The 14400-nt window shown below is 41.4% G+C and overlaps 1 protein-coding gene across 3 annotated transcripts in view; it reads left to right on the top strand.

Annotated features, from left to right (window-relative positions):
* Tnpo1 (transportin 1) overlaps nt 1-14400 on the top strand; it is an 85228-nt gene that overhangs the window by 55121 nt on the left and 15707 nt on the right. For all 3 annotated transcript variants that reach the window (XR_013044830.1, XM_076552115.1, XM_076552116.1), the window contains exons 7-15: nt 520-601; nt 3997-4119; nt 5893-6011; nt 6480-6540; nt 7153-7321; nt 10072-10224; nt 10953-11178; nt 12581-12752; nt 13905-13991. Coding sequence is in view for 2 of the 3 variants with exons in the window: in XM_076552115.1 (XP_076408230.1) it covers nt 520-601; nt 3997-4119; nt 5893-6011; nt 6480-6540; nt 7153-7321; nt 10072-10224; nt 10953-11178; nt 12581-12752; nt 13905-13991 (1192 nt within the window). In the remaining variant the exon portion in view is untranslated. The remainder of the gene's footprint in view (nt 1-519; nt 602-3996; nt 4120-5892; nt 6012-6479; nt 6541-7152; nt 7322-10071; nt 10225-10952; nt 11179-12580; nt 12753-13904; nt 13992-14400) is intronic.

The following is a 14400-nucleotide window of genomic DNA, read 5'->3' as shown; positions in this document are numbered from 1 at the left end:
CAGCGAGGCCAGCTGCCAGCTGGGGAAGGTGGTGACTGAAATAATGGACACTTCATTGCAGAGTTCTAGCTACTCAAAGTGTGGACTAAAGAAAGACTAAATGTTACTTGGCTTAAACTATACATGCATTCCAAAATGGAACTTGGAATTGAAATACATTTTACTTTGCTTAGGTTTGCTCTGTGCTTACTAAATACTCAGATGCTTCTAAAGCAAGCACTTTTACTTTTTCTTCAATTTAAAAGTATTGTGTTCTGTGGAAGAGAAACTGCACTGTAAAAAAAAGGTAGTATTTGGGTAAGTGCGGTTTACATACTGTCAAGCAGAACAGTTCAGAAAGTGTGTGGCTGTGTGCCGGGACTGTTGTGCCATCGCTGTGAGTGCTGCTGCCATGGCTCCTCGGCTTTGGTTTGTACTGACCGTGTCATCGACAGTCTCTGGTGATCCCGCACATCTCCAGAGATGCACGTCAGAGCTCTGGCTGCGGGAGCCCGCCTTAACTGTACGCTTGCTTTCTAGGTCGCATGCTGTTGCCTGTGTCAATCAGTTCATCATCAGTCGGACTCAGGCCCTTATGCTGCACATCGATTCCTTCATTGAGGTAAGATTCATCACTGCCCACGTAAGGACTGCCCTGGTGCTGTGGGCTCATTATATAGCTAGTTAGTAATTCACAATATGAAAGTAGTTATTATTGCTGCTGGTGTGAAAATTGGACACAACGTGATGAGTTTTTCCTAGCTGGAAATAAAAGCACCCTTTGTGTGATAGAACATTGGAGTGGGCCTGCAATGCTGCTCATGGGGGACATCTGTAGTTCTGTTTACCAGCGTGACTACAAAGAATCTTTCCTCAATGTACCATTCAAATTGTATGTGCAAATTGTTTTTCCCAGCTTGTGAGGAATATTTGAAGCAAGTAAACAAAACAGAAAGACTGGATGAAGTCAACAACCCAGACGACAGACTAGAGGAACTGCTGTGTAATGGTTGACCTGACTGCAGCCTGCCCATTGCACAGTTAGGGTCTTCAGTGCCCAGACCATTTAGGCTGACTTTGTGTTTTTACATTGACTTCCCTTGTAAATGTAGAGGTAACAAGAGAACTATTAATACTAACTCTTAAATACCAAGTACCATCATAGTGGGATAAATGCAGAGAGAATAAGATCGTAATATCTGGCCATGATCCATAAACAGTACAGTTCCTTTTCAGAACCTCTTGCCTGATAACAGCAACTATAAAAACGGAAATTGCAAGAAGGGGGGGTGTTGCTAGAGTTTTCCTGCCTCGCCCACAGTCAGGACAAATCTCTGTCACCCGCCAGTCCCACAGCCGCTCAGACCCAACCAAGTAAACACAGAGACTTATATTGCTTACAAACTGTATGGCCGTGGCAGGCTTCCTGCTAACTGTCCTTATAGCTTAAATTAATCCATTTCCATAAATCTATACCTTGCCACGTGGCTGGTGGCTTACCAGCGTCTTCACATGCTGCTGGTGATGGCGGCGGCTGCAGTGTCTCTCCGCCTCAGCCTTCTGCTTCCCACAATTCTCCTCTCTCCTTGTCCCACCTACTTCCTGCCTGGCCACTGGCCAATCAGTGTTTTATTTATTGACCAATCAGAGCAATTTGACATACAGACCGTCCCACAGCAGGGGGGGGGGTCATTTTATTTTTTTTAATAGCTTCTTTGCAGTTGTGGCATGAAGTAGGGGACAGCCTAGAGATGTGACTGAATATGTAGGTAGAACAGCTTCATTCCTTTTTCGTCTCAATCCTACATGGAGTTTCTATAAATAACAAGTTTTTCTTTCCTGTTCGTTTTTTATTTTTTAATGCTGTGTGTGTGTGTCTTTTCTCTCTTTCTTTTACTTTTTCTCTCTCTCTCCCTCTCTTCTCCCTGTCTCTCTCTCTCCCTCGTGTGTGTGTGTGTGTGTGTGTGTGTGTGTGTGTGTGTGTGTGTGTGTGTGTATGTATGTATGTATGTATGTGTAGTGCCTAGGATGACCTTGAACTCCTGATCATCCTACCTCTATCTCAAATGATGGGGTTGCAGGCCAACCAGACGGCACTAGCTTCCGTTCTCATCTTCAGGTTGGCTTGTGCTTATAGTAAAAACTTGTTGATATAGTCAGAAAGTACCAATGTGCACCTAAGATTCTATGCAAGCCAGTTTCAACTCCCTTCTTTGTTAACAACCAGTTTGTCATCTGGGTTGTTAACTTCATCCAGTCTTACTATTTTCTGTTTACTTGCTTCAAAGTTTTTTAACCCCTACTAATGTTCACTTATAATCTGTGAAAATGAGTAATAGTATCTTAGGGTTATACATACACTCTTAACATTCTAGAAGAATTTGTGAGAAAAAACATAAGATTGGCTACCTTGACTACTGTTCACTTTCTACTAAGTTGGTAGTTGACTTTTGAACAGCAGCAGTTTCGAGTTAGGTTTTTTTAACCGGCTCCCTCTGCTGCTCCAAGTGAGGGTGAACACCTGGGCCCCAATGATACAATTCCATTATTTGTTTGATTGGTTTGTTGGTTGCTTCTGTGAGACAGGATCTCACTTTGTAGCCTAGATTGGCCTGGAAATCACTGTGTAACCATGGCTGCCCTTGGATCTCTGCCTTAGTTTTGGTGCTGGAATTGCACACCCCGAAATCCATTCTTCAAACTTTAAAATTTTTTTTTCCCTTACTTTAAAGTACAACTGAGGGGCTGGAGAAATTGCTTAGTGAATGAGAGCACTGGATGCTCTGCCAGAGGACCCAGGTTCAATTCCCAGCACCCACATGGCACTCACAACTGTCTGTAACTCAATTCCAGGGGACCCAACAGACACACATGTAGGCAAAAGACCAGTGCACATACATAAAAACAAATCATTTAAAAACTATTAAGGACCCCTGAGCAGCTGAGAAGATGGCTCAGTCTATAACATAAAATAAAAACAAATCATTTAAAAACTATTAAGGGCAGCTGAGAAGACGGCTCAGTCTAGGAAGCGCGTACTGTGCAGGCCCGAGGACTTGAGTTCAGATCCCAGGCACGCACAGAAAAGCCAGGCTGGCACTGCATGTCTGTAACCCAGCCCTGGGTGCATTAGAGACAGGAGATTCCTTACGCTTGATGTCCAGCCATAGTCTAAAACTGTGAGGCTTCTGGTTCAGTAAGTGATCTTGCCTAATTTTTGAAAAATAATAACGTGGAGATTGGCTGTGGGATATCTTTGGCCTCCACGTACACACTTCTGTACACACATGTACTTATCTCCACCACTCACATGAATGTACACTGCACACAAAAGCCATAACTTAGTGTAGTCTTTTATTAAGAATGGCATTTTAGGCCTGGAGAGGTGGCTCAGTGGTTATCAACATGTACCACTCATCTAGAGGACCTGAATTCAATTCCCAGCACCCACATCAGGTGATTCACAACCACCCATAACTCCAGCTCCAAGGGATGACACCTTCTTGATATCTGTGGTACTCCCCTCCCTACATTCACATAATAAAAGAAATGATTTTTTTAAATGGCTTTTTAACCTGGTGTTATGGTGCACACCTTTAATCCCAGCATTTGGGAGGCAGAGGCAGGTGGATCTCTGAGAGTTCCAAGACAGCCAGCAATATACAGAGAGATTCAGTCTCAGAAAATCAAAAGGGAAAAAAAATGATCTTTGTTTTTGTTTTTAATCTTTATATCACAGTCGTGGTCTTTGGTGGCTGCCACTTCACAGTTTATGTTTTGTTTTATCATCACTTGTTTGTGAGGCAGTTCTGGGATTGGCGGGATGTTTGTTTGGTTTGGTTTTTTTGAACAAAGTCTCAGGTATCCCATTCTGGCCTTCAGCTGTCAAGTGCTATACGTCAAGCTTTAATTCAGTCTTCAGGTACTCTGTTACCTTAGCATTTCTACTAAGTATAAACCTTTTTAAAACATTGGGCATTTTAAAGTTGGGGTGAAAATATGTTTCTTCTCCACCAGAACCTCTTTGCACTGGCTGGTGATGAGGAAGCGGAGGTGAGGAAGAATGTGTGCCGGGCGCTTGTGATGCTGCTTGAAGTCCGGATGGATCGCCTGCTTCCTCATATGCATAACATAGTCGAGGTAACCTGAGCAACACAAAGCCTCGTGTCTTCCTTCCCCCAAGAGAAATACTTGGCACAAAATGTATAATGTAAAGATAGAGTTTTCTAATTCATAGAACACCTTTCAGGGGAGGGGCGTAAAATAGATGGGGTGGTTTTTAAATTGTCAATCCTCTTGGTGATTTGTCTTTTGTGAGATTTAAGATGTTATGGGAGGAGTTTTTAAACATAGAGATAGTTTTAATCATTGTATCTAGGAAATTCTCATTAAACATGGTATAGATCAAGTTATGGATGTTTGGGGAATATTAGGTGACATATTCTTGAATTGTTGGAGAATAAAACTAAAGATTTGAATTTGTTCTCTTCACATTATCAACAAGATTCGTCTGATTCAGGCTGTATTCAGTACTGCTAGAGGCAAGCTCTCCCATCTGATTCCATATTGCTGAGTGTAGTCATATTCATTTATTACATGGCTTCCCAGGTGCTTTAAGCCTGTGAAGTATATTGTCCAGAGCCTCACTCACTTCTGCTTCCAGCATTCTCTGGTGTGGTGAGAGACTCTGGAGAGATGGCACCGTAGTTAGGAGTGCCCTCCGCTCTTGAAGGTGGAGCCTCCACGAACCCTCGCCCTTGGAGGCGCACAGCTGCTTGTCATTCCGGGTCAGAGAGGTCCACCCCGTCTTCTGGCTTCTGGGTACTTTGTACACGAGGGGCACACTTACAGAGAAGCAGGAGCCCACAAAAATACAAATATGAAATCAACAAATAATGTTTTTAAAGATGTGTTAGAAAAAATGCTGGCATCCACAGTGTGTAGCATCTTCTGTTGTCAGAAGTATAGAAGTGGTGTCTGGAGTCTGTTTTGTCTATGAAGTCAGCCATGATTGGTTGAAAGGTTAGAATTTGAAGTTAATCAGAAAGTTTAAAATTTTATCACTTGGTGTAGGTCACAGGTGGGGAGCCTAATTTATATCGTTATGTAGTATTTTATTCAGCAATACTCGAAGCCTAGTAATTGATATATAGCGGAGTAGAACAGGTCTCTGACAGTTGCTGTATTTTGCCATGCAGTGTGTTTTAGTCCAGAAGAGAGAGTGTATTAGAAATTTGTTGATTGACTTTGATTCCAGTCCCAGGTATACTAGGAAATCCCATGAGTGAATTCAACTTCATGTATTCAGAGCACATGATAGATAAAACACATTGATGAAACTACAAATTGTAGTTAAGGAATGTTAGAGCTAGGTGTGGTGATGCACACCTATAATTCCCTCACTTAGGAGACAGGAGGAGGATCCTAAGTGTGAGGCCGTATGGGCTACATGGTGAGCTCCAGGCCGGCCTAGGATCCATGCTTATCTGCCCTGTCTCCAGAAGATAAAAACAAGGTGGAAAGAAATATAACTTTTTTTCCCAAATTAAAAAATATTGACTTATATCACTTTTCTTATGGAGAAAAGTATCTACAAGAGACAACTTGCTATTTTAAAATTCATTTTAAGGAAGACATACAGAATTATTTTTGTTTTTCTCTGATTAACATTGACATGTCAGAAAATCCAGCAGTTTCCCATACCCCTGCACAGAAGCAGATCAGTAATGCATACAAATCAGAACTTCATTCTTAAGCAGTGGTTCTTTAGTTTTAGTCTTGTTTAAAAGGCACATGGCTTTAAGAGAGAGAGAAGTACAGATTGGAAACCATGATTACAGAGTGTAGGATCAGGACTAAATTACTGTGTACTATCCAGGATAAACTGATGAGTACTATGGATTTCCTTCACAGTACATGCTGCAAAGGACCCAAGACCAAGATGAGAACGTGGCTTTGGAGGCCTGTGAATTCTGGCTGACGTTGGCTGAACAGCCAATTTGCAAAGATGTACTTGTAAGGCATCTGCCTAAGTAAGTGTCAAGTGCTGCTTGTCCTCAGCACACTCCTACTCGCCGTGGAGGGAGCTTCTGAAGAAGTTGGATTTCATTATTGATATGAATAGATTTTCAAGATTACCTTTTCTTAACTACATGAAAATAGTTTATTCGTGTGTTGGAGGTGGATGCCCAGCTGCCAGAACAGGCATGTGGAGGTCAGAGGATGAACCCTATCTAGACAGAGAAGCATAATTGCAGTGTTTAGTTACTGTTGTATTGGTCTCCTATATTGGAACTTGAGATGAAGGTTTGACTGACCAATATCTCTTAAACCTGTCCCATTCATATTCCTTGAGTTAATAGGAGCAGCAATGTATCACTGGATATGCTCAAAGACTATATTGCCACTGTTATCATTGGTTTAATTAGTGTACATAAGGTTGTTAAGACAACTTAAAATTCTGTGGATCTTTAGATCTTTGTTTCATTAATTCTCTCTAGGTTGATTCCTGTGTTAGTGAATGGCATGAAGTACTCAGATATAGACATCATCCTGCTTAAGGTAAGGAAACCGTTCTCTGATTAGGGAGCATAACATCTGTATTGGTGATAAAGCTTTGAATGTGATCACTAGGACATTTATTTAAAGTAGAGCCTGTGGGGTGGAGAGATGGCTCAGAGAGGTTAAGAGCACTTACTGTTCTTCCAGAGGTCCCGAGTTCAATTCCCAACAACCACATAGTGGCTCACAACCATCTGTACTGAGATCTGGTGTCCTCTTCTGGCCTGCAATATGTGTATATGTATATAATAAATAAATAAATCTTTAAAAAAATTAAAGCTGGACCCTGTGTAAAGACTTCCTGTTACCTGTAATAGGCTACAGATGTTCAAAGTGGAACAAGCATGATCAAATCTGCTGATCGGGACTTGATTTGGGTTATTCTTACTGCACCAGCTAGGAGCTGAAAGGGCCTGGGACCTGGCACGTGTCATATACTCTGTTGCCCCTTTCACAGAGACCTCTTTACTGCGGAGGGAGTGGTTTTCTCCCAGGAAGCACACTCCAGAATGCTGTGCATGACCTGTACGGTGTTCTGCTTCCTTCACGTATGTAGGTATGCATAGCTTCAAATGAAATAGCCACTGAAGGTTTCTGTTTCCATGACAACAGGGTGACGTGGAAGAAGATGAGACAATTCCTGATAGTGAGCAGGACATAAGGCCACGGTTTCATCGCTCCAGGACAGTGGCTCAGCAGCATGAAGAGGATGGAATTGAAGAGGAAGATGACGACGACGATGAGATTGATGATGACGATACCATTTCTGACTGGAATCTGAGTAAGTCGGATGGGGGAAGGACGCACAGTTCTCACCTGGATAAATTGTTGCTGGTGTGTGATCCAGTTCTTGGGAAGCTTGATGTCAGCCTGAACCAAGTGGTGAGACCTCATCAAGAAAAGTGTAGTGATGTAGTGCGTTTGATCTGTAAATCTGTCCAGTCATCACCGTGTGCATTAATGTGGATATTTCTGCTACCCCCATCCCCACTAGCCATCAGTTTGTCTGTCTAAGGATTTGCTGCTCATAAATGGCCCTTCCTGACCAGCTGTGACTTGGCCGCCATGTTGTAGCATGTGCCCATAGTTTTTTCCTGTACCACATACTTTTCCTTTTATCAGTTGGTGGATATTTGTGTGGTCGTGTTTTCAGATCTGTTGGCCAGAGTATCCAGCATATGGTTTGTTGGGTCATGTTTCACCTGGTGGCTGCACATTTTCCCCTCTGCCCCCAGCGGTATCAGCATCTGTTTCTCATTCATCTCTTGTTCTGTTGCCAGTCTAGTGAATGTGACTAGGAATCTTTGATTTTTATTTCCCTTAGAGCATGCTCTGGTGTTTAATAATCATCATATTCATCTTGTTTGTTGGGGTTCCCCCCCCCATTCAGAGTCTCACTATGTAGCCCTGGAGCCTGCTGAATAGACCAGGCTGACCTCGAAATTTCATCACTCCGTCTGCCTCTGCTTCCTGAGTATGGAGATTACAGTCATGCACCATTACTATGTCCTGTGCCTTATTACACTCCTTAGAAGACTTTTCCTGTTTTCCCAACAAGCTTTTATATGTTGGATATAATTGTCATTAACAATAGGGATCTTCTCCATTTCATCATATTCAAAACTTAGAATTGTATTTTAAAGTCCATTGATTTTTTTTTTTCTTCCTCCTCTTACCCATCACCTATGGAACTGGCATTCTAACCTATGTTCTTTTTCATTTTAAGTTTTTATTATTGTTGGCTTGGCTGTTCTCCCTTTATATCAAGTGACTGGTCCTCTGATGTAGCATAGTAATTGGATCTACATGTCAAGGAAGGCTGCATGCTACTGCCTTGACTTTAGGGTACCACTGTGCCGTTTATTTCCTTGATACAAAGATGCCCTTAGCACCACAGTGTGGTTCCCATGTAGCAAGACCTCAGGACCTTGGCACGTGGCTCTCCTGTTTTGTTTTTGCTTGCTAGCTGGTTTTTAACCTCTGCCCTAGCTCAGGGTTATAATATGCTAATGATGTGCACACAAGTTATGACAATTAGCAGTGTCTCCATACTTTGTCAGATGCCCCTTGCCACAGAAACATCCTGGTAAGGACCTAGCCCTTCTTATTTTCCAAGTGTTGGGATTTCTAATAACTGTATGATTGTCTTGCAATCTCTGTCATCCTGGAGCACATAATTGCTATTCTGCATGTCTAATTTGCTGTGCACTATGCCAAAGGCTTTGTATGCATCTCACATTTAGTCATTCAACAACCTTCGTAGGAAGAGGATTGATAGGTTGGCTTAGATAGATGTTACTGACAATAGGTTTCGTTCAACAACTGCTCACATCCATTTACCTTTACCCTGCCACATGGAAAATCCTATGAGCCTTTTAGGGCTAAAGCCAGATTTCCCAAAGACACCAGATTGTGTATACTTGCTGTTCTTCAGGGTAGCTTCAGCACAGAAATTTTTTTTTGCTGTTTGCCACTGTGCTATTCAGTTGTACAAATCTACCGTGTGTGTGATAACTAAGACCTTTTTTAATAGATGAAGTGTTTCTTGTGGGCAACGTAACAGCTTTTATTGTTGTACAAAATTTTGCTATTGACTGAAGTTTGTAATCAACTATTTGCTATCTCTAGTTTACATTGGAAAAAAGTATACGTTATATCTTTGTTATTTTAATTTGATTATCTTGTTAATGAAATCTTAGTTGGTTTATAGTTCCATAGTTATATAAAGAATTTTTCTAAAATATTTTATGTGGTAATGATTTTGTTCCAATTTATGTGGCTAACTTCCATATAAATGATATGCTTATTGAGTCCAGCAGTGGTGGTGTACTCTTTTAATCCTAGCACTTGGAAGGCCAAGGTAGGCAGATCTCTGTAAGTTCTAGGCCAGCCTGGTCAGCAGAGTTGAGTTTCAGGATAGCCAGGGTTATACACAAAAAACCTTAATCTTGAAAAAAAAAAAAAAGGAAGAAGTAGACTTGATTCTAAATTATCTACTATTAGAAGTATTAGAGGGCTAGAAAGGTACTATTAGAAGTGTTAAATAGAGGGCTCAGAGGTACTGAGTTCAGTTCCCAGCAACCACATGACAGCTCACAACCATCTATAATGAGATTTGATGCCCTCTTCTGGCATGCAGGCTTGCATGTAGACAGAACATTGTATACATAATAAGTAAATAAATCAGAAAGAAAGAAAGAAATGTTAACTAGAACTAAGCTGGTATTTTGTTGTTTTGTTTTTGAGATGGGGTCTCATGTAGCCCTCTCTGGCCTGGAACTCAGTATCAAGCAGGCTGGCCTCTGAGAGATGTGCCACTGTAGGCCTGGCCCTGAGTAGAACGCTGTTTTAAGTGAGACTTTATTTTCATCTGTTTGCTTTAAAGTGAGCACATTTTGCCACACACCTTTTATAATAACCGTGACATTCTGGAAGCATTGGATTGAGTAGAACATTAGATTTTTCCACAAAGATAGAAGAATTTGTAATCAAGTACAGAACAAAGTATCTTAATCAAATGTATTTCTTTAGGAAAATGTTCTGCCGCTGCTCTAGACGTCCTCGCGAATGTTTATCGTGATGAGCTCTTGCCACACATTTTACCACTTCTGAAAGAACTGCTTTTCCATCACGAGTGGGTTGTTAAAGAATCAGGCATCTTGGTTTTAGGAGCAATTGCTGAAGGTAAGTCCAGTTTGAATTACCAAGTTCTTAATAGATACTAATAAGGCTAGGTTATTTAAGGAATTGTTACTAATAAGGCTAGGTTATTTAAGGAATTGTTAACTTAGTAAGCGGAAACTTCAATCTGAATTCACATACTACATGCCTCTGCTTTGCAAGACTTAATATGTGGTAGACAAGACTATGATCCATACTGAACTTAAAAGAGATGATTGAATTCAGAAGCCACCTTAATGTAAATCCCTACTAGGTACCACTTTATTCTTACAAACAATGACAGGCTCACTTCTAGTCCCAGCCATATGCTCTACAGATGTTTTTGTTACAGTAAAGGAAACTAAAAGGTAGAAATCTGATGTGTGAGGGCTGTTGCTTGGGAAATAGCTTTATTCCCCAGGTAAATCTAGGAAACTTGGTGAAACAAATGTCATTACCCTCTAGAAAGGATTGTTCTTTTGTCCTGTCTTAGCTGTAAATATCTATTCCAAAACATTTTATAGGCATCTTTGAAAAACAGTATTTTCATGACAAAATTTATAATAAAATGTAATTTTAACCTTGTATAAGATACCTAGGGACAATGAACTCTGGTTTGTTATTTTAAATAATTCAGTATCAACTTTTCTGTTTGTAGCACTGGAAATTACTAAATTTTTCTTTATGGATGCTTGTGCCCTTTCTATATACAGTTGAATTTAGCACTTTTAAAGATTGCTCTTCTCTCCTAGGTTGCATGCAAGGCATGATTCCATACTTGCCCGAGCTCATTCCTCACCTCATTCAGTGCCTCTCTGATAAAAAGGCTCTTGTGCGTTCCATCACCTGCTGGACTCTTAGCCGCTATGCACACTGGGTAGTCAGCCAGCCCCCAGATACATACCTGAAGCCATTAATGACAGAATTGCTGAAGCGTATCCTGGATAGCAACAAGAGAGTACAAGAAGCCGCTTGCAGGTGCGACAATTTATAACATGGTGTTGATTGTGAAAGTGAGCCTGGTCTTGAACCAGTAGTAGTGTATTGACATCTAACCATCCATGGAGTGCTTATAACACACAGTGTTGCAGTTATGATGGGAAATTTAGTTTTCCTGGGTTCAGTTTTAATAGGACTGATTTGTAGCTCTGGGGTCTTTGCACATTATCATATTTTACAATTTTTACTCATGGTTTTGTTGAACAAAATGTGACTGTTAGCTAGACACAGCCTTTGCTTTCTTATTCTGTCAACTGAAGTGTTCGTGGATTCTCAAAGGAATAACAACATTCTAGATAATTCTTCAGTCTACAGTTCCCCTGCCATAACTTGACAGAATGTCCTGCAGACTTTTGGTGTATCCACAGTGACATTGTGTGCTTGGTGAATCTGTGCCAGTAGCTCTTCTCTTGGGTTTAGGGCATTCTTCTCACATCAAAACTATTTGCTTTCATTTCTGCTAGTGTCTGTTTCCTGGAGCAAGGGTGCCTACCATTAAATTTTTAACTCTAAATTCCTTTTATCACTGTCCCTTATGTGGGTTTAGGGATCAAACCTCAGATGCACATGCCAGGCAAGCACCTGGCTATTGACCTGCCATTTCAGCTTATCAGTAAGTGTTCTGTATGCGTATGTTCACGTGTTTGAGACAGCATCTTTCATTAGCCTACTTGCACACTAGGCTCGGCTGGCTTACCAAGTGCCTTCCCAGCTCTGGAATACAAGCAATCACTAATACACGTGGTTTTGTTTTTTGTTTTAAATCTAGGTTCTGGAGCTTACACTCCAGATTGCTGCATTCCCAGCACTCTAACGGTACGAATAGTAAACACCAAATAAACTTGTTGAGTGGATAAATACAAGGACCAGAAGTCTTAATAGTTTTAGATCTCACCACTGTAGCATATTAAGGAAGGGGGAGCCCGGCAGTGGTGGTGCACGTTGATCCCAGAGGCAGATCTCTGAACTTGAGGCCAGCCTGGTCTACAGAGTGAACTCCAGGACAGCCAGGGCTGTTACACACAGAAACCCTCTCTCAAAAAAAAAAATTTTTTTTTTAAAGGAAAAGGGCGAGCTGGAGATAAGGCTCAGCGCTTAAGAACACTTGAGGTTCAGTTCCCAGCAGCACATGACAGTTCACCATCATCTGTAACTCCATTTCAGGGGATGAGATACTTAATATTATCCTCAAGAACTCCTTCATGCATGTGGAGCACATACAGACCCAAGCATATACACATAAAAAAATTTATGAGAGAAATGAAAAATATTAAAAACCATTGTAAGCATGTAGAGTGAGGCAAGGAGACACACGTGGTATACTGTGTAATGTCGTATGAACAGGAGACTTCATTTCCTGTGTTTCTCTTTTTCATTGTAGTGCCTTTGCAACATTAGAAGAGGAGGCTTGTACAGAGCTTGTCCCGTACCTTGCTTACATACTCGATACCCTGGTCTTCGCCTTCAGTAAATACCAGCATAAGAACCTGCTCATCCTGTACGATGCCATAGGGACGCTAGCAGATTCAGTGGGACATCATTTAAACAAGCCAGTAAGCTCTGAGGATGACTGCTGGGGGACGTTACAATAAGCTGCGATAAATACATAGCGTGTATTTCAAAGTGAAGAGACGGAGAAGTGGGAACAGTTAGGTTTTGCTCCTTTGAGAATCTCTTAGGAAAGAGAGAGCAATGGAAAAAGTTGATGGTTAGTGTAGACATTAGCAATAGCATCGCGTCTAGAGGAAAGGAATAAAAAAGACTTCGTACTCTGGGTTTCTACATTTACTTAGTGCCACTTAAGCACTACTTAGCGCTGGCTTCAAAGCTGCTGCGTCTGAACATTGTGCTTTCTTTCCAGAGCACAGCAGGCATTAGGAGTCTACCATGTAAGAGTTAGAATGGGAGTGGTGGATTGAAAATGCCGAAGAGCAGTGCAGTGTCTTGTCTGTCTCGGGGTAGAATACGAGGGGAGGCTTAAAGACTTTGAACATCGCTCAGTGCCCCTGCTGACAGCCACTTGATGAGACACGTGGCTCCTGTGGGGAGAGCCTTAGCTCACCTGTGTTTTTAAGTTCCCCTCAACGTGGAAGCCAGACAGTCTGGAGGTCTGCTTTGGTGTCGGGATCGGTTGTGCTTTACAGCCAGTACCTCTTGTGTGACTATTGTGAGCGCACTGTAAGACAACAGTCACTATGTCATAGGCCACAGCCAGGCCTTCCCACCCCCAAATAGTCTTAGGATTAAAACCTGTGATTTAACAAGTTGTGAATTATGCTGGATGTGGTGAAACACACTTTTAGTCCCAGCACTTGGAAGGCAGAGGCAAATGGATCTCTGGCTTTGAGGCCAGCTTTGATTACACAGTGAATTCCAGGCCAGCTAGGACTATATAGTGAGACTGTCCTAAAAATAAAAAGAGGAAAAGAAACCCAAGTAATAGATTTTAAAGGAATGAGATACTTATACACATTTTCTTTTAGAAAATAAATATGATTACTTTAAATCAGGGTCATATGAATTCAAAAGTGGAAATAGAGTAGAAAAATTTTAAGGAAGCTATAAAGTGAAGAATGGGTCTTAAAAGTAGGTTTGTAAAAGTTTAGCACGGTTGCCCCAAATGGGCCCTAATTTTCATGAACTCAGAATGAACTAACTTGTTGACAGAGGACAGTGAAGTTCTGTGTTTTTCATTGTGTAAACAGGAATATATCCAGATGCTGATGCCTCCTCTGATCCAGAAATGGAACATGTTAAAGGATGAAGACAAAGATCTCTTCCCTTTACTTGAGGTATGCTGAGCTGATAATGTTCTATTATTCCAACAGTGTAATTCCATCACAGACATGTTCTGAACCAAAATGTGTGTGTGTGATATGATAAAGTGTCAATTGTTTCTCAGAACAAATCTCTATCACCGGCCAGTCCCACAGCCGCTCAGACTCAACCAAGTAAACACAGAGACTTATATCGTTTAAACTGTTCAGCCTAATGGCTCAGGCTTCTAGCTATCTAGTTCTTACATCTTAAATTAATCCATTTCTATAAATCTATACCTTGCCACGTGGCTCGTGGCTCACCAGCATCTTCACATGCTGCTTGTCATGGCAGCGGCTGGCAGTGTCTCCCTCTGCCTTCCTGTTCTCTCCTTCCTCCTCTCTGTTAGTCCTGCCTATACTTCCTGCCTGGACACTGGCCAAT

This window comes from Peromyscus maniculatus, chromosome 15, assembly GCF_049852395.1.
Source record: "Peromyscus maniculatus bairdii isolate BWxNUB_F1_BW_parent chromosome 15, HU_Pman_BW_mat_3.1, whole genome shotgun sequence".
Taxonomy (NCBI): Eukaryota; Metazoa; Chordata; class Mammalia; order Rodentia; family Cricetidae; genus Peromyscus; species Peromyscus maniculatus.
Note: the sequence above shows the minus strand (reverse complement) of the source record. Positions and strands in the feature narration are given on the sequence as shown.